Here is a 21,387-nt window from a genome sequence, read left to right as displayed (position 1 = left end):
GTGAATCTTTCAAATTTGGCTTTAAAATGCTTGAAAATGTGTATTTAATACACTGTAAAAAAAAACTTATATCACTTGGGAGGGGTCGTTAATTACCCTGCAAGAGATTTCGCACATGGCAAAGATGTTGGCCTGCAATTGCATACAAATTATATGTTAACTTGACCTTTCCCTGCCAGTAGTTCCTGAAACCAAGTATGGAGGGAATCACACATGCTGACATCTTGAAGGCTGCAGGGTATAAAGGAGAGCAAACACATATGAAAACATCAGTATCAGCAAGACATCTTTGCATTGCTTCTGAGTACCATAAATGAACAGCCCAGCAATTTATTGTTTTCATAAGTAAGCTATTCTAAATGTGTTGGTTTGATATATATACATACTTTTCTAGTTGTCATAATTTTTCTTTTTTACACCCCTTTACAATTGACTTCTTGTAAATAAGTACACTATAGCAAGCAAGGGAGCACATATGCATTTTGCGCTAACTTGGTGGTGCCTGTGAATCAATTAGTAATCGTTGGTGGTACAACATGGAAAAGTCTGAATATTTAAAGGGACCTGGACACTGGCAGGTGAGGTCCTACGTCCAGCCTTGGACGCTGTATGGTTGATGTTAAGGGTGCATTCAGGCTCCTCACCTGAAGATGGTGCCAGTATTATCGCAAATGGGCAGCCAACGGAAGCAGTCCCTAGGGGGCTGGTATCCTGGGACCTGCACATTGGTAGCCCTGCACATTTTTTTGTAATTAAAACGAACCTTACCAGAAAGAGAAGGCCAAATGTTAAACCTAAATATAGTGCTTGCAATGGTGAACTTGATTACAAAGTTACGAGTCCATTTAAATACACCTGTTGCGTTCAATCAGGACCAATAAGGTAGCTGGACTTACCCCTTGTGATTAATTAAATTTTTTGCCTAAGTTTGATAAAACAGATCTTTTTTTATATTTTTGACTCAAATTTTATTTTATAAAAATGGACTTACACTCATTTTTTTTTTGTAAAACTGATGGACTTACCCCTTGTGTTTTTTTTTATTTAACCCAAATTTTCCAAGAAAACAAAAATGCAACAAGGAAAATGAACAACATTGTGTGTGTTGACCTCACCATTCATTGCAAATGCAACCTCATCCTCGATCAAACGTTGCAAAGAAATCTGGGATCTCCAATAAACTTGTGAATTTGTCAAATTTTGCTCGAAAATGTGTACAAGGCTATAACCCTAGTGAATTTATCAAATTTGGCTTGAAAATGTATACAAGGCTATAGCTTTGTGAATTTGTCAAATTTTGCTTGTGAATTTGTCAAATTCACCGTGAAAATGCTTGAAAATGTGTACAAGGCTATATATAGCCTTGTTAACTTATCAAATTTGGCATGAAAATGTTTACAAGGCTATGTTTAGCCTTGTGAATTTATCAAATTTGGCTCAAAAATGAATACAAGACTTGTGAATTAGTCAAATTTTGCTTGAAAATGTGTACAAGGCTTGAAAATGTGTACAAGGCTATATAAGCCTTGTGAATTTATCAAACTTGGCTTGAAAATGTATACAAGGCTATATAAGCCATGTGAATTTATCGAACTTGGCCTGAAAATGTATACAAGGCTATAGTCTTGTGAATTTGTCAAATTTTGCTTGAAAATGTGTACAAGGCTATAACCCTAGTGAATTTGTCATATTTGGCTTGAAAATGTATACAAGGCTATGTGAATTTGTCAAATTTTGCTCGAAAATGTGTAAAAGGCTATAGCCTTGTGAATCTTTCAAATTTGGCTTTAAAATGCTTGAAAATGTGTACAAGACTATAGCCTTGTTAACTTATCAAATTTGGCTTGAAAATTTAACAAAATGTGAATTTGTTAAATTTTGCTTGAAAATGTGTACAAGGCTATAACCCTAGTGAATTTATCAAATTTGGCTTGAAAATGTATACAAGGCTATAGCCTTGTGAATTTGTCAAATTTTGCTTGTGAATTTGTCAAATTTGGCGTGAAAATGCTTGAAAATGTGTACAAGACCATAGCCTTGTTAACTTATCAATTTTGGCATGAAAATGTTTACAAGGCTATATTTAGCCTTGTGAATTTATCCAATTTGGCTTGAAAATGTATACAAGGCTATAGCCTTGTGAATTTATCAAATTGGCTTGAAAAAGTATACAAGGCCTTGTGAACTTATCAAATTTTGCTTGAAAATGTATACAAGGCTATAGTCTTGTGAATTTGTCAAATTTTGCTTTGAAATGCTCGAAAATGTGTACTTGTTAACTTATCAAATTTGGCTTGAAAATAAGCCTTGTGAATTTGTCAAATTTTGCTCGAAAATGTGTAAAAGGCTATAGCCTTGTGAACTTATCAAATTTTGCTTGGAAATACTTGAAAATGTGTACAAGACCATAGCCTTGTTAACTTATCAAATTTGGCATGAAAATGTTTACAAGGCTATATTTAGCCTTGTGAATTTATCAAATTTGGCTCAAAAATGAATACAAGACTTGTGAATTTGTCAAATTTTGCTTGAAAATGTGTACAAGACTTGAAAATGTGCACAAGGCTATATAAGCCTTGTGAATTTATCAAACTTGGCTTGAAAATGTATACAAGGCTATATAAGCCATGTGAATTTATCGAACTTGGCCTGAAAATGTATACAATCTTGTGAATACATCTTGTGAATTTGTCAAATTTTGCTTGAAAATGTGTACAAGGCTATAACCCTAGTGAATTTGTCAAATTTGGCTTGAAAATGTATACAAGGCTATAGCCTTGTGAATTTGTCAAATTTTGCTCGAAAATGTGTAAAAGGCTATAGCCTTGTGAATCTTTCAAATTTGGCTTTAAAATGCTTGAAAATGTGTACAAGACTATAGCCTTGTTAACTTATCAAATTTGGCTTGAAAATTTAACAAAATGTGAATTTGTTAAATTTTGCTTGAAAATGTGTACAAGGCTATAACCCTAGTGAATTTATCAAATTTGGCTTGAAAATGTATACAAGGCTATATATATAGCCTTGTGAATTTGTCAAATTTGGCTTGAAAATGTATACAAGGCTATAGCCTTGTGAATTTATCAAATTGGCTTGAAAAAGAATACAAGGCCTTGTGAACTTATCAAATTTTGCTTGAAAATGTATACAAGGCTATAGTCTTGTGAATTTGTCAAATTTTGCTTTGAAATGCTTGAAAATGTGTACTTGTTAACTTATCAAATTGGGCTTGAAAATAAGCCTTGTGAATTTGTCAAATTTTGCTCGAAAATGTGTAAAAGGCTATAGCCTTGTGAATCTTTCAAATTTGGCTTTAAAATGCTTGAAAATGTGTACGAGACTATAGCCTTGTTAACTTATCAAATTTGGCTTGAAAATGTACAAGGCGTGAATTTGTAAAATTTTGCTTGAAAATGTGTACAAGGTATAACCCTAGTGAATTTATCCAATTTGGCCTGAAAATGTATATAAGGCTATAGCCTTGTGAATTTGTCAAATTGTGCTTGTGAATTTGTCAAATTCACCGTGAAAATGCTTGAAAATGTCTACAAGGCTATAGCCTTGTGAACTTATCAAATTTTGCTTGGAAATACTTGAAAATGTGTACAAGACCATAGCCTTGTTAACTTATCAAATTTGGCATGAAAATGTTTACAAGGCTATATTTAGGCTTGTGAATTTATCAAATTTGGCTCAAAAATGAATACAAGACTTGTGAATTTGTCAAATTTTGCTTGAAAATGTGTACAAGACTTGAAAATGTGCACAAGGCTATATAAGCCTTGTGAATTTATCAAACTTGGCTTGAAAATGTATACAAGGCTATATAAGCCATGTGAATTTATCGAACTTGGCCTGAAAATGTATACAAGGCTATAACCCTAGTGAATTTGTCAAATTTGGCTTGAAAATGTATACAAGGCTATAGTCTTGTGAATTTGTCAAATTTTGCTCGAAAGTGTGTAAAAGGCTATAGCCTTGTGAATCTTTCAAATTTGGCTTTAAAATGCTTGAAAATGTGTACGAGACTATAGCCTTGTTAACTTTCCAAATTTGGCTTGAAAATTTAACAAAATGTGAATTTGTTAAATTTTGCTTGAAAATGTGTACAAGGCTATAACCCTAGTGAATTTATCAAATTTGGCTTGAAAATGTATACAAGGCTATAGCCTTGTGAATTTGTCAAATTTTGCTTGTGAATTTGTCAAATTTGGCGTGAAAATGCTTGAAAATGTGTACAAGACCATAGCCTTGTTAACTTATCAATTTCGGCATGAAAATGTTTACAAGGCTATATTTAACCTTGTGAACTACTTAAATTTGGCTTGAAAATGTATACAAGGCTAAAGCCTTGTGAATTTGTAAAATTTTGCTTGAAAATGTGTACAAGGTATAATCCTAGTGAATTTATCCAATTTGGCCTGAAAATGTATACAAGGCTATGACCTTGTGAATTTCTCAAATTTGGCTTGAAAATGTATACAAGGCTATAGCCTTGTGAATTTATCCAATTTGGCTTGAAAATTTATCCAATTTGGCTTGAAAATTTATCCAATTTGGCTTGAAAATTTATACAAGGCTATAGTCTTGTGAATCTGTGAAGTTTTGCTTGAAAATGTGTACAAGGCTATAACCCTAGTGAATTTATCAAGTTTGGCTTGAAATTGTATACAAGGCTATAGTCTTGTGAATTTGTGAAATTTTGCTTGAAAATGTGTACAAGGCTATAACCCTAGTGAATTTATCAACTTTGGCCTGAAAATGTATACAAGGCTATGTATGTATACATAGCCTTGTGAATTTTGCTTGTGAATTTGTCAAATTTGGCGTGAAAATGCTTGAAAATGTGTACAAGACCATAGCCTTGTTAACTTATCAAATTTGGCATGAAAATGTTTACAAGGCTATATTTAGCCTTGTGAATTTATCAAATTTGGCTTGAAAATGTTTACAAGGCTGAAGCCTTTTGAATTTATCCAATTTGGCTTGAAAATGTATATAAGGCTATATAGCCTTGTGAATTTGTCAAATTTGGCTTGAAAACGTATACAAGGCTATATAGCCTTGTGAATTTATCAAATTGGCTTGAAAAAGTATACAAGGCCTTGTGAACTTATCAAATTTTGCTTGAAAATGTATACAAGGCTATAGTCTTGTGAATTTGTCAAATTTTGCTTTAAAATGCTTGAAAATGTGTACAAGACTATAGCCTTGTTAACTTATCAAATTTGGCTTGAAAATAACCCTAGTGAATTTATCCAATTTGGCCTGAAAATGTATACAAGGCTATGACCTTGTGAATTTCTCAAATTTGGCTTGAAAATGTATACAAGGCTATAGCCTTGTGAATTTATCCAATTTGGCTTGAAAATTTATCCAATTTGGCTTGAAAATTTATCCAATTTGGCTTGAAAATTTATACAAGGCTATTTATACAAGGCTATAGTCTTGTGAATCTGTGAAGTTTTGCTTGAAAATGTGTACAAGGCTATAACCCTAGTGAATTTATCAAGTTTGGCTTGAAATTGTATACAAGGCTATAGTCTTGTGAATTTGTGAAATTTTGCTTGAAAATGTGTACAAGGCTATAACCCTAGTGAATTTATCAACTTTGGCATGAAAATGTATACAAGGCTATGTATGTATACATAGCCTTGTTAATTTTGCTTGTGAATTTGTCAAATTTGGCGTGAAAATGCTTGAAAATGTGTACAAGACCATAGCCTTGTTAACTTATCAAATTTGGCATGAAAATGTTTACAAGGCTATATTTAGCCTTGTGAATTTATCAAATTTGCCTTTAAAATGTATACAAGGCTGAAGCCTTTTGAATTTATCCAATTTGGCTTGAAAATGTATATAAGGCTATATAGCCTTGTGAATTTGTCAAATTTGGCTTGAAAACGTATACAAGGCTATAGCCTTGTGAATTTATCAAATTGGCTTGAAAAAGTATACAAGGCCTTGTGAACTTATCAAATTTTGCTTGAAAATGTATACAAGGCTATAGTCTTGTGAATTTGTCAAATTTTGCTTTAAAATGCTTGAAAATGTGTACAAGACTATAGCCTTGTTAACTTATCAAATTTGGCTTGAAAATAAGTCTTGTGAATTTGTCAAATTTTGCTTGAAAATGTATACAAGGCTATAGTCTTGTGAATTTGTCAAATTTTGCTTGAAAATGTGTACAAGGCTATAACCCTAGTGAATTTGTCAAATTTTGCTTGAAAATGTGTACAAGGCTATAGCCTTGTGAATCTCTCAAATTTGAAAGAATTTGTCAAATTTGGCTTGAAAATGTATACAAGGCTTAAGCTTAAGCCTTGTGAATTTATCCAATTTGGCTTCAAAATGTATACAAGCCTAGAATTTGTCAAATTTTGCTTGAAAATGCTTGAAAATGTGTACAAGTCTACAGCCTTGTGAATCTATCAAATTTGGCTTGAAAATGCTTGAAAATGTGTACAAGTCTATATAACCTTGTGAATTTATCAGATTTTGCTTGAAAATGTGTACAAGGGGCCTTTTGAGTTTGTCAAATTTTGCAATAAAATGTGAACAAGTCTTTGGCCTTGTGAATCTATCAAATTTGGCTTGAAAATGTATAATACATCACATTTTGCTGGATAAAATATGCAAGGCTATATATAGCCTTGTTGCATTTTCAAGCAAAGTTTGATTAAAACGTCGCTGCATTTTTGGGGCCAAATTTGATAAATAAAAATTTATAAGTACGCCTTGTTGCATACGCAAGCATAATTTGATAATTAGCCTTATAAACTTGCAAGGCTTTTATAGTCCTGTTGCATTTAAGAGCAAGACTTGAGCAAAGTGCTATTAAAAAGCCTGGTTGCATTTTCAGGCAAAATTTATGAATACGCAATGCTGTTTGTTAAATACGCCTTGTTGCATTTCATTAGCAAAATTCGATAAATCCGTAATGCCATACAGCCTTGTTGCATTTGCAGGACAGATTTGGTAGAAACATCAGTTGTTTTCATGTTCTAAATCATCTACACAATTGATTCACATGCAACAGGTGTCAACCCTTCATTCAGTTGAGCTTGAATTTCCCTGGGGTCGTTCATTCAAGCCTTGCTTACAACTGACACTGTTGACTTTGGTGCTGCTTCATGGGTGACAATCTGTTTTTAGGAGATGCAGTTGTTAATACCAACTTGCATTTGGTTCATATGTAAAAAATAAAGCAATTATTCTTGCACTAGTCTCGTTTTGACAATCTGATTGAACAGAGTACGATTCTAATGCAATAGTACTCATAATCTTGCAGTTAAATACACCGACACATGTTAATATTAAAAATGCTTGTGTAAAATAACTATATTTCGGTTATAAAAAATATTGAGCAGCCATATGAAGTAGGGAGATAGGTCAATGGTGCGGAGAGAACTTAAACAAGATAAAAATCCTTTGACCATTGATAAACGAAGGTATTGAAATTTCCCTTTTAACATTAGCACCTACGCTAGGAGTGAGAGGCTGCGTTAAACAAATTCATATGTGGAAAATATTTTGATTAATGTCTTCTTACTATACAGTAATGTCATGATATTATAAAGTACATGAGTTTACAAGAGTTATTAATAGACAATATTAAATTGTAGTAAACAGAAATATGGGTACAGTTTATAAAAGTTGATATAAAATACTAATATACAAAACAAGTGTTATACAAAGATTCAGCTATAAAATTGACACCCTCTAAAACTTGTTATTTTGAATGAGTTTATTGTGTAGGAATTAGTAATTCAAATGTGCTTAACGACACAATTAGTATTTATCACAACAATTTGTTTTAGTTTCAATATGAAAGCTCCCCAATTTGAGCATCAATTTATTACAAATTACTCACAGAGTAACATTCGATCACTTTGATGCAAATACCACAGGTTGGTTCTATGTGTTTATTGAAAATGACAGGATACTAATGATGTAAAGTGTCTTTAAGAAATTAGAAATGAGACCTTTCTGTAAAGGATTAAATAACGCTGAGAGTGGTACATAGAACAGGTTGGGGAACACTGTCATGAAAAATACAAATCAAAGGTCATGATAAAACATAGACTTGTGGACAAGTCGTTTAATCGGTCCCACGCGGTGATGAGAGAGTCGAGTTGTGGCGGTGCTCTCGCGAGATCACTGCTAATAGTAGAAATCTACTAGTAGATATCGGAGAGCCAGCAGTTTGCGCGAAAGCAGTGATCTCGCGAGAGCACCGCCACAACTCGACTCTCTCACCGCTTGGAACCGATTTAACAACTTGTCCACAAGTCTACATTAAACAGTGACATGAATGTTCCAATCCATTAACTTATTACACACAGCAATAAATGTCATAAAGCCTTATTTCACAACCACTGCTTGATTACAAGCAAAACGAAGGGCTTGGTAGATTGCTTGCCAGAAGTTCTTCTAAGTAGATGAGTATTGATACACACACTGCAGTGGCAAATCTTAAAATTCACATTTGCTGTAGTACACATTTCTGCTCTGCCTAGCTTAACTGATAACAACTAATGAATTAAAATTTTGGGCCAAGATCAGCTACAATGAGACTTTGTGTGTAAAATAAATGACATTAAGTACAAATTAATTCAATAAATATGATATAAAAATCCCATATACACCGATGTGTGTAGCACTGTATACTCAGTACTTTCCCGAGTCCTGTGAAAAAAAAAAAAAATCACAGGCATTTTTACTCAGGTGGGATTCGAACCCACGACCTTTGCAATTCTAGAGCAGTGTCATAACAACTAGACCACCGAGATTGCCCGGTAGCTAGAGGCAGTTCGAATCCTATGTTTTAGCAGCGGGTACTGCAAAAGATTTAATAGATGTTAAATTTGCATCGGGGATAAAGAATATTAATTTTTGGTTTTTACCCATATACATCGATGTGTGTAGCACTGTATATTAATTTTTGGTTTTTACCCATATACACCGATGTGTGTAGCACTGTATATTAATTTTTTGTTTTTACTGTTCAAAATACTGAGTACAAGGTCAGTGTTAAAAAATGGTTTTATTTAATTTGAATATACAAAATAGACTACAAATTTTTGTTAACAGCATGTACAAATTGTTAATATCAAATGCAATACAAAAAAAACCATTTGGTTTACACATAATATAAAACACTAGGCATAAAAATATCTTTCTGGTATTGAAACTAAGGAATCCTCTAAAGTGACTGTCACTTTGGCCCATAGGGTGTCATGACTGATTGGTTAAGAGCAAGGGAGCTGAGATGAATAAAGGAACGAAATAAAGTGACTGTCACTTTGGCCCATAGGGTGTCATGACTGATTGGTTTAGAGCAAGGGAGCTGAGATGAATAAGGGAATGAAATAAAGTGACTGTGACTTTGACCCATAGGGTGTAATGGCTAATTGGTTGAGAGCAAGGGAGCTGAGATGAATAAAGGAATGAAATAAAGTGACTGTCACTTTGGCCCATAAGGTGTCGTGACTGATTCGTTTACAGCAAGGGAGCTGAGATGAATTAAGGAATGAAATAAAGTGTAATATTAATGTTGAAGCAACATGAACGTCACTGAGGGTTGAACATGAGCAATATATAAGAAGCCAATTATATTCTAATTATTATTTAAGATACCTGTCCGTAATTATGTTGAAGACATCAAAGTCTAAGAAACCCACTCAATCAGGTACTGTAGGAAATGAACACCCACTCAATCAGGTACTTTAGGGACTGAAAACCATTAAATCAGGTACTTTAGGGACTGAAAACCCATTAAATCAGGTACTTTAGGGACTGAAAACCCACTCAATCAGGTACTTTAGGGACTGAAAACCCATTAAATCAGGTACTTTAGGGACTGAAAACCCACTCAATCAGGTACTTTAGGGACTGAAAACCCATTAAATCAGGTACTGTAGGGACTGAAAACCCATTAAATCAGGTACTTTAGGGACTGAAAACCCATTAAATCAGGTACTATAGGGACTGAAAACCCATTAAATCAGGTACTGTAGGGACTGAAAACCCATTAAATCAGGTACTGTAGGGACTGAAAACCCATTAAATCAGGTACTGTAGGGACTGAAAACCCATCAAATCAGGTACTTTAGGGACTGAAAACCCATTAAATCAGGTACTGTAGGGACTGAAAACCCACTCGATCAGGTACTGTAGGGACTGAAAACCCACTCAATCAGGTACTGTAGGGACTGAAAACCCACTCAATCAGGTACTGTAGGGACTGAAAACCCATTAAATCAAGTACTGTAGGGACTGAAAACCCAATCCACATGCAAGGTTACTGTCCTTCAGGGAAATCAAACCAGGCTCTACAAAAGCTAACTTTGCACAAGGACATTTGTGGACTAGAGGCCTATATCAACTGGTACCAAATAAGGGAATAAATGTGTAGCGACTAGTTCTTTCACAGGCAGGCAGGGTTGAAAATAGGCAGGGTTGAAATGTTGTGTGATAAAGGCCCGAGACGAAGGCAAGGGCCTTTATCACATGGCAATTCGACCATGCAAGTTTTTAACAGGCCACGAAAGAACTAGTAGCTACCCTTTTATTCCCATTCATGAAAACCTTTTTGGATAAAAGGCAAAATAAAGTAAGAAACTCTATAAACTTATCCGTTTCCGAGTGCTTGAGCTCTGTATGTTTCTACCTCCATGGTATGTACAGTACATGTTACATTAACATGTACAACATCCGTCACATGCGCGTATAGTCCGCAACATGAAACGTCTTGCATCAAGACTAGCGGGGAGTCTCCGCTCACAACCGGTTATAAATACTGGGCATTATCAAAGGTTTAACCACCCCCACCCCCCACATGATGCACTATCCACCTATAGGAATAGCGAAACTGTCTGAGATATCTATGAATGCATGTTTTTGATTAGCTTGACAAAAACTATGAACTATTAAATTGAACAGCACAATCAAACACGAGAGTTGTTTAAGCAGCATTTCTAAAAGACAACATTCTTCCAAAAACATTGATAATATACTACACAATGTAAATATAAAAATAGCATGGAGTTAATAATAAATTTATGCTACATGTAGAGTAATGGTAAAATTGCAGAATTATTAAACATACACAAAAAAATAAGTACCAATAACAGGATTAAGAACACCACAATGTTAGATATGTGAGGAAAACCATAAATGGAGGAAACCCAGACAACCATGTAGGAAATTAAAACACAATCCAAATGCAAAGCTCTGGTCTGAGGTAAGATTTAAACCAGGGTCCACAGAGGTGAAAGGCATGGAAGGAAACCATAGAGACAAACTAATTCCCACAAAGTATTACTATAATTATTCTTGATTCAGTGCAGTTATAAAAAGTGAATTAGAAAAAATTATATTCATAAGCACACATACATAGAATTATTATTTAAATTTAAAAGTAATTTTCCCACAACAAGCAAGCAACACAACCATCAAATAGATTAGTACAACAACTGCTGTAAACACATTCCTGTTATTAAGTCATTGGACACTTTCGGTAAACAGTATTGTCCAAGGCCCATACTTCGTGTATCACAACTTATATATAAAAAGTTACAAACCTGTGAAAATTCAGGCTCAATCAGTCATCGGAGTCGGGAGAAAATAGCGGGAAAACCCACCCTTGTTTTTCTGCACGTTTCGCGTGTCATGACGTGTGTTTAAAGACAGTGAACACTATTGGTAATTGTCAAAGACCAGTCTTCTCACTTGGTGTATCTCAACATATGCATGAAATAGCAAACCTGTGAAAATTTGAGCTCAATTGGTTGTCGAAGTTGCGAGATAATAATGAAAGAAAACACACCCTTGTCACACGAAGTTGTGTGCGTTTAGATGGTTGATTTCGAGACCTCAAGTTCTAAACTTGAGGTCTCGAAATCAAATTCGTGGAAAATTACTTCTTTCTCGAAAACTACTCCATTTCTGAGGGAGCCGTTTCTCACAATGTTTTTTACTACCAACCTCTCCCCATTACTCGTTACCAAGTAAGGTTTCGTGCTAATAATTATTTTGAGTAATTACCAATAGTGTCCACTGCCTTTAAAATAAATCCGTAATTCTCAATATCGAGAATTGATATTGTTTCAATGTTTTCCCAAAAAGTAAAGCATTTCATGGAATAATATTTCAAGATAAGTCTTTCACCATTACCTTCTGTAAACCCTGTAAGTTATTTGTAGATCTGTGATCTTTTTTTCTGTTCCGAAAGTGTCCTATGGCTTTAAGTACTTAAAATATTGCCTCTAAGTAGCGGAACACTATAGATATATGAATTACAAATTTAAGAAATTCTTCTCCTATGTAAATCCTTTAACTTTTCCCAATGTGTAGAAGACTTGACAAAAACGTTGTAACAGTTGTGGTATAAAAAAAACTGCAAAAGCTATGTACAATTATTTACTGTTAAAAGTTAGTTTGTTGCATAAAACAATTTATCTGATATTGAATTTCGAATTATTAATTATTTCATTTGGAGCACCTTGAGTATGTGAGTAATTTTCAACTTGATGTTTCAAAACTTGCCAAGGACTTCATTGCTACAAACATGTATAAGGTAATGCTTAAGATATTTAGATCATATGCAAATGAGCAGCTATGGGTATTAAAGCATTAGATGCCCATAGAAACAGCCGCTGTCGATACAGCATCTCTTTAATTGGTATTAAATAACTTGAATTCAGTAGAAATAAAGAAATTGAGCTGCTTTGCATTTAATAAAGTTTCCTGGAATATAATCAGGCCCAACTTTACCTCTTCATTTGCTTTTATGACAAATTTATTTACAGGAGTTAAAACACAGAACTAATACTGGTGCTGTTTGGTGACAACTGTCTCATGTTGCGATGTGAATAAACACGACAACAAAATAGGATAGATAAAATGCACATTAGACCCTGTGCTTATGACATGACACACCTAAACAGCGCCCTCACTGAGAGTACACACATGCACGCTTTCATTGTCTATCCCATTAGGGTGTGTATTAGCTTTGTAAATGTGATGAATAAGCTACGTTAATGTGATGAGTTTCACAAAACTTTGATTGGGCATAAAATCAGGACAACTTTTGGCAAGTTTGAAAAATAATGAAACTTGATTTGATGTGTGACCAATGCCAATAACGCCAAAAAGGTTAGTTACATCAATTGCATATATTAGACTTCAAATACAAATGGATCCTCAGGGATAGTTTTGGGCCAGTTTGTATAATCTCTTCTCTCTGCCTCATCAACAGAGTCTTGTCTGAAAGGGTTAGGTGCTCGTTGTCTTTGTGTAGTGGATGGTTTACTTAGAAGAACTGGTTCTTCCACACTGACTACAGTGACTGGACTCTTAGACTCCTCAGGTTGATTATTTATCTTCCTGTCTTTCTGAATTCCTCTTGCCTTCTTCTCAGGGTCTACCCAACTTCCTTTCATATTTAATGGCATCTTCTTAGAGGTTGGTTTCTCCCTTGAAGCAGCAGTAGCACCAGCACCACTTGCCTGCCTGGTAACCTGCTCTGGTTTAGGCACATTTGCACCAGTAGCTTTACTGAATGATGATGGTGCTGCTGTGTACCGTGGTTCTAAATCAGCTCGCTTCTCCTGAGGTAACCCTAGTGAGTCTCGTTTAGACTGTTTAGGTTTTGGTCTGGCACCCTGTGTACTGTATGCATCTTGTCCCTGCTGTTCCTGATATCTCCTTGCATCCTCCCTTGCTCTTGCTTTGACCTCTGCTAAGCTGTCACTACTATCATTACGATGAAGTGATTGTGCGCTATCCATAGGTTGTAGATAATCCTCATTGCCTTGTGCTCCTCCTCCTCCTAATCGTAGGTACTTGATAGAATCACCTGAAAATTAAATCATCTCAGTTTGTTATTTATATCAAACAAAGTACAGCTTTGGTTACAAATAAAAATAATATCCCTACTAATCTAGAACAGAAGTATTGCCAGCTGATTAACTGTCATAGTATGTACAATAATTTCAACACATTACAATGTAGCTGCAACATGTAATACAGATGTAGATAGATAGTCCATTGATTGGTGATCTACTCTAGCATTGAAACAGTCGTGGTTCAAATCCCACCTGAGTGAATTGCCTGTGGATTTTTTTAACAGAACTTGGAAAGTACCAAATATACAGTGCTTTAATAGTGCAAGGGTAGAAAAACAAGTATAACTTATACATTGATATTCAAATAAAAAATATTCAGGGGTGGCTCAAAATCTGAAACATTCCAGTAATTGAAATATCAACTGAAGACCTAAAAATCTTCAGTGCTTTAAAGACACTGGACACTATCGGTAATTGTCAAAGACCAGTCTTCTATCGTGGTGTATCTCAACATATGCATAAAATAACAAACCTGTGAAAATTTGGGCTCAATTGGTTGTCAAAGTGGCGAGATGATAAAGAAAGAAAAAAACACCCTTGTCACACAAAGTTATGTGCTTTCAGATGCTTGATTTCAAGACCTCAAAATCTAATTCTGAGGTCTCGAAATCAAATTCGAGGAAAATTACTTCTTTCTCAAAAACTACATCACTTCAGAGGGAGCTGTTTCACAATGTTTTGTACTATCAACAGCTCCCCATTACTCATTACCAAGTAAGGTTTTGTGCTGATAATTATTTTTGAGTAATTACCAATAGTGTCCACTGCCTTTAAGTTTTGAAGCTGAAATTTAAACACAAGCAAAATATGACAGGGCACAAAACTCTTTTACAATTATGTGAACCACTCATTGCTTCTACACACAAAAGCATCACAATAGACTTCAATGACCTGTACATTGTGATAGTCTACTGTACTGCTTTAAGACAACTGGAATGAAGACGTCTATTAACAACCAATAATTTACCAGGTGTTGTGTCAAATCCCTTGTCTGGGGTAATATATGTAACCCTTGATTTGAGACCTTTATTCTGCTTTTGTCGTTGTGTGGCATGCAAGAATGGACAGGCTGAAACGATTACTCAATAAGCTTCAAAATGGTCCACAAATAATATTGCAGGTTGGCAGACGTGAAGTGGCTAATACAAGGCACTTTGCAATCAATGTGTTTGATACCACAAATATGGGATTAAAGGGCACTAACCTTCAAATCCTGGGTTATCTACTCCACTGGACATGGATGCAGACTTGCGTCTGTAGCTGTCTAACTTCTCTAGAGTAGAGTGGAAAGATGGCCGCCCTTCAGGTTGCTTCTCCCAACACTTCAGCATCAGGTGATGTCTGAGGTTAAAGTTCAGTAATACAAGAAGTGAATAATGTAACACTATGAAATTGGCTGTAAAACCAAGGCCCAATTTCATAAAGCTTGGAAACTGTAAGCAAATAAACTTGCTAAGCAGTATTTCTGTCTAACAGTTTTATTGAAGTGGGTCATGGGTCAGACATTTGGCCCAACTTATAAAAACATTCTGCACTTAAAAATACCCATAAGGCATGTTATGATATGGGCTTGCAACACAGAATTCACTGATAACTAGCACCATTCTATTAGGGCCTAGTCTGTAAAACATAGCTGTAAGGAGTACATGTTAGAAGGCAAACACCCCTTTAAATAAAACTAGTTTTGTCTAATAATGAATCCTCTTTAACACTCAGGGTGCACAAGTAAGACAAAACTAATATCCTGAGTATGCAAATCAAAGGGTTTTGTAGTAACAAACAATAAAAAACTAGGGTAGTGGGTATGGGTATCCCCTTGGTCTAGAGGATGAAGTCCCCTCAACCTCCAGGGTGTTACATTTCTAAAGACCGTCTACATTACCACACATACAGAGCTGGTGTAGTGGGAACCTCCTTACATGGCATGGGTTAGGGTCAAGTAGAAAACTTAAAGCCATTGGACCCTTTCGGTAAACAGTGTTGTCCAAGGCCCACACTTTGTGTACCACAACTTCTATATCAAATAACAAACCTGTGAAATTTTAGGCTCAATCGGTCATCGGAGTCGGGAGAAAACAACGGAAAACCCCACCCTTGTTTCCGCGCGTTTCGCCGTGTCATGACATGTGTTTAAAATAAATCCGTAATTCTCGTTAACGAGAATTTATATTGTTTTGCTGTTTTCTCAAAAAGTAAAGCATTTCATGGAATAATATTTCAAGAGAAGTCTTTCACCATTGCCTTCTGTAAACCCTGTAAGTTATTTGTAAATCTGTGAACTTTTTTTTTTTTTTCTGAACCAAAAGGGTCCAATGGCTTTAAAGAGTAGAGATTTTCAAGAAGTATTTAAGATTGAACTCACATGTCATCAGGACAGTTGTCTGGTCTATCCAATCGTCCACCAGAAGTCACATAATGAAGGACTTCTACATTAGTTCTAGCTGGATACGGTTGCTGACCCAACGTCATTACCTCCCAGACCAGAACGCCAAATGACCTAACAAGCACAACATTCAATAATATCAGACAGTGAACACACCATTCATCAATGGCTGGGGCACAGAAGTGGTAATGTTGTTTTGGTAAGTGGAGGGAGGGGTGGGTGTAAGAGATAAGAGGGTGGGGAAGGGTTAGGGTTGGGGAGTTAATGGAGGGGAGATATCTATATAAAGCTACACACCAAACATCAGGCGGAAAAGTGACGACACCATTAGTGGCGGGAGTGGAAAAGTAATGATGTTGTTTTAGTAAGGGAGGATGAGTGGAGGTATTAGTGCATGTGGGTTAGGCAGGGGAAGAGCTAGGGGGTAGGAGGTAAGGTATGGGTAGGGTTAGGGGGTAGGGCTAGGGGGTAGGGGTAAGGCATGGGTAGGGCTAGGGGGTAGGAGGTAAGGTATTGGTGGGGTTAGGGGGTAGGGGTAGGGGGTAGGGGTAAGGCATGGGTAGAGCTAGGGGGTAGGAGGTAAGGTATTGGTGGGGTTAGGGGAAAGGCCAGGGGGTAGGGGTAAGGTATGGGTAGGGCTAGGGGGTAGGAGGTAAGGTATGGGTAGGGTTAGGGGGTAGGGCTAGGGGGTAGGGGTAAGGCATGGGTAGGGCTAGGGGTAGGAGGTAAGGTATTGGTAGGGTTAGGGGGTAGGGCTAGGGGGTAGGGGTTAGGCAGGGGAAGAGCTAGGGGGTAGGAGGTAAGGTATGGGTAGGGTTAGGGGGTAGGGCTAGGGGGTAGGGGTAAGGCATGGGTAGGGCTAGGGGGTAGGAGGTAAGGTATTGGTGGGGTTAGGGGGTAGGCCAGGGGGTAGGGGTAAAGTATGGGTAGGGCTAGGGGGTAGGAGGTAAGGTATGGGTAGGGTTAGGGGGTAGGGGGTAGGGGTAGGGGGTAGGGGTAAGGCATGGGTAGGGCTAGGGGGTAGGAGGTAAGGTATGGGTAGGGTTAGGGGGTAGGAGGTAAGGTATGGGTAGGGTTAGGGGGTAGGAGGTAAGGTATGGGTAGGGTTAGGGGGTAGGGGTAGGGGGTAGGGGTAAGGCATGTGTAGAGCTAGGGGGTAGGGCTAAGGCAGGGGAGGAGCTAGGGGGTAGGAGGTGAGGTATGGGGTAGGGCTAGGAAAAGGAGTAAGGTATGGGCTTGGCCTAGAGGGTAGGGCATAGAGCAGGGTTGGAGAAGGGGTAGGGCTAGGGGGTAGGACAGGAGGAAGGGCAGAGAGCAGGGCTAGGGCAGGGCTATGGACAGGGCTGGGGGTAGGAAATAAAACATGTACATACCACACATCAGACTGCACAGTGAAGACTCCATCCATCAATGCCTCAGGGCACATCCATCTCACTGGTAACAATCCCTCTCCTTCTTTGCGGTAATAGTCGCTCTTATAAATATCTCGAGCTAGACCAAAGTCACCAATCTTGACCACTCGATCAGGGCTGAGGTAATCTTTGACGGATACCAGGCAATTTCTAGCAGCTAAATCCCTGTTTTATAAAAATGATCACTCTTAAGAAGCATTCTTTATATACAAAAATACACAAACTAGTGATGGGTGAATAGTGAATTTTGGTATTTGGTTAACCGCTGGCCAACTATCCAAAATTAACCGGATATTTAAGTATTTTTTATAGCCGCAAGAGGGCACTGTTCGTTTGTGAATGGGATCTTATGGGCGTATGATTAGTTTTAGACATTGTCACTCGGTTTATTCATAAAAATAACCGGATCTAATTTAAAGATGGCGATTTGCTTTTTCTTTTGATCGTGATTGACTCTTCGTGAAGGAAAACTTTCTTAATCTTTGAACAAACTATGTCAGAAATGCCATTGTTTGAACTCTTCACGGAGGTGAGCATAGTTAAATACTTAATTTATGCTGAGTATGCTGTCTTAATAGAAGTTTCATAAGGATTCAGACAAAACGTTCCTATCAGTTGTCGCCCAGACGATCGGGGATAAAAGGATTATCCGGTTACTTGGATGTAATTACACGACTATCCAGTTTATAAATAGGTATTCGCGCCCCTTGTGGATATCCGGTTAAGAAAAAAAAAGGCATTCACTGTTACGGATAGGAAAACCTATTCGCCATTAACCAGATATTCAAGTTATTCGCCCAGGCCTAACACAAACAGTTGCCAATGGTAGATGTGAAAGCTATTTCTCTTATGAGTTATAGAAGATCTGGATATTGCCTTCTTCCACTAAAGACCACACCTGGCTATTGGCTATTGATGGCAGGTGAGTGGGGTCAATAGATTGTATACATGTATCAGCCGAGTGTAAATATTACCTGGGTAAGAAGAAAATTAGTAAAATAAATAATGTTAAGTTGTTATTCATTATTAGTAGACACTGGGGAAGCAGGGCAGGGTATGTTCAGTTTCACATTGGCCAAATATTTTGGCCGGGATCGTAGCTTCTGCAAACTTAAATGGTGTACTTATAAGATAAAACCTGATGAGAAGATTATTTACCTGTGAACGAATTTAAGGCTTTCCAGATAGCGACATCCCTTTGCTACATCCATGACGATATCAATGAGATCTAAAGGGCTTAGATGACAAGGAGTGATAGAGGTTCCTCTAGCTCCACGGAGATAAGACAAAAGATCACCTCCTTCCATTAACTCTAGAATAATAAACTGAGGATCGTTGTGAAGACATACACCGAGTAAACCAAGGATGTGCTTGTCATTAAAATTCCTGCAATGAAATCATAAATATGTCATCAATTAATTCCATACTTAATAGTTTTCTTACAATGCTTTATCTAAGACTTTGAATTATGAGTGCAAAATGTCTAGTGACCAGTGAAATGCGCTTGAAGTAAGCATAGAATTCCCTGTTTCCATTAAAACTTATTTTTTGCTGACAGTAAGTAGAACCATGAAACTGGCCCCTGATAATAATTGGAAATGGTATCTGTATACATTAGGAATATTAGTATTAAGGAAATGTTAAGGGAATCTAACATACCCCATCAATGAAGCCTCTTTTAAGAACTCTTCTTTTTCCTGGTCAGTGGCTCCTTGTCTTAAAGTCTGTAAGTAAACCACAAACATTCAACTCATAAAACACTTCATCATAATCAGCACCCTCCGCTGTTTCTCCAAATCATGATGCTGAACTTGAGGTTGTTTTACTTGGAAGAGTGACAATTGAAAACAACCTCAAATCGGACCAACAAATCCATTTACTCATGAGCAATGGCTCAAATAGACTTTACATCATCAGCAAGCTGAAGAAAAACTGACATATTTAGACCTTGGAAAAAATTAGGAATATTTTGTTGAGTACTGGCGTATAAATGTACACATAGCATAGGCTTTTATAGACATTTTAGGCCATTGAATCACATCTTCCCAGGTTTTCCCAAGGGAAACACAATTAGAAGTTAGATTAAAAAAGGTAGAATACTTGACTTATTTTCTAAATTACCTTGACTGCTACCCTAGTCTCGCCTGAGTCAGTCCCAAGTATATCAACAGCAAGTCCCTCAAACACCTCACCAAAGGCCCCGCTACCAAGAAATGTTATTAATTTCAACCTCTCGCGAGGAAAGATCGGCAACTCAACCTCAGCTCCATTAGTTGTTCTGAAATAGAAATCAATTGAAGACTTCTAAATTCATTTAATATAAGGTTTGACAAATTAATGAGCTTGAGATTAACGTACCAGCGCTATACAAACTGAGCTATCCACCTTTAGCTACTCTGAAGCCGGCTCAAGTCAATTTTTCATTGTTCAAACCCACATCATTTAAACTCCACTATGTGATGATGGCATGGATGGTTATCACTTAGGCAGTTTGGTCTTGTACATGTAGTTCAAAACTTAACAAAATTGGAAAGAATCGATTTGGGTTTTATATGGGACCAGAATATAAATGAGAAAGAACTTTCTAGATAGACTAAAATATAAACTGGTTTCATTTGAACACACGCTCAGAGAAGATTTTTCTTATTTCTTATGGGTAAGTATTTTGTTTTAATTGGAGGGTTTTACAAGACATAAAACTAACTTCTATTCAAAGACAACTTTTGAGTGAGGTAGGCCGGTTATTCTTCATATCAACAGCACAAGACAGTCAGAGTTGTTAAGTCCTCAGCTAACTGGCTGGTGCTAAAAATTTCTTGCTTTGGGCCAAGGGTCCAGAGCCTAATTCAAGTATGATACACAGTTTCCGATAAAGTATGATTTTGTTGTCTAAGAAGGAAAATAACACCAGTTTGCCATTCTATATTTTGCTCTCTGAAAGGAATAAACCCAACTGGAACAAAATTATTAGAATGTTGACTCACGTTACAGCATAGAGTGAGTTGTCTTTCTGTACAATGGTCATTGGGTATTGACGTAATGTTGCCAGCTCAGTATCAGTTCTATATGAAACAGACACTCCATGTTTCCACTTTGCATTCTTCTTCATCTTACGACGAATAACTGCAAAACAAATTACAATCAAGATAAAGTTCATATAAGTACCTATCCACCAGAGAAATATTCCCCTCTGAAAGCTCACTGATTCTGAAGTTCATACCAGTACCAATCCTCCAGAGAAATATTCCCCTCTGAAAGCTCACTGATTCTAAAGTTCATACCAGGACCAATCCTCCAGAGCTAAGTTTACATCTGAAAGCTCACTGATTCTAAAGTTCATACCAGTACCAATCCTCCAGAGAAATATTCCCCTCTGAAAGCTCACTGATTCTAAAGTTCATACCAGGACCAATCCTCCAGAGCTAAGTTTACATCTGAAAGCTCACTGATTCTAAAGTTCATACCAGTACCAATCCTCCAGAGAAATATTCCTGTTCATGAAACCATAGAGCATTGTGCGACCCTTTTTGGTTCCCTCCATTTTCCCTTTTTCCCCTTAAGTTTAATCGGCAACTCTTTCAGAAATAAATAGCAAGGTATTATATTTTTAAAATAATCATGTTTGCAATCATATCAGTTAACCGAGGTTCAAAGTGTTAACAATCTGGTACCTTTTTGGTAT

General features: G+C 36.7%; 1 protein-coding gene across 1 annotated transcript in view; it reads right to left on the bottom strand.

Moving 5' to 3' along the window:
* Positions 1-168: 168 nt before the first annotated feature.
* The window catches only part of LOC139947079 (proto-oncogene tyrosine-protein kinase ROS-like), a 67,383-nt gene continuing 46,164 nt past the window's right edge, over positions 169-21,387 (bottom strand). Inside the window, exons 35-42 of the mRNA XM_071944916.1 lie at positions 20,690-20,828; positions 19,827-19,983; positions 19,365-19,429; positions 18,864-19,091; positions 17,667-17,870; positions 16,273-16,407; positions 15,115-15,251; positions 169-13,861 (exon numbers count right to left, since the gene is read on the bottom strand). Of these exons, the coding sequence (XP_071801017.1) occupies positions 13,182-13,861; positions 15,115-15,251; positions 16,273-16,407; positions 17,667-17,870; positions 18,864-19,091; positions 19,365-19,429; positions 19,827-19,983; positions 20,690-20,828 (1,745 nt within the window). The 3' untranslated portion in view covers positions 169-13,181. The remainder of the gene's footprint in view (positions 13,862-15,114; positions 15,252-16,272; positions 16,408-17,666; positions 17,871-18,863; positions 19,092-19,364; positions 19,430-19,826; positions 19,984-20,689; positions 20,829-21,387) is intronic.

Source organism: Asterias amurensis, chromosome 14 (assembly GCF_032118995.1).
Source record: "Asterias amurensis chromosome 14, ASM3211899v1".
NCBI lineage: Eukaryota > Metazoa > Echinodermata > Asteroidea > Forcipulatida > Asteriidae > Asterias > Asterias amurensis.
This window is presented reverse-complemented; position numbering and strand designations above follow the sequence as displayed.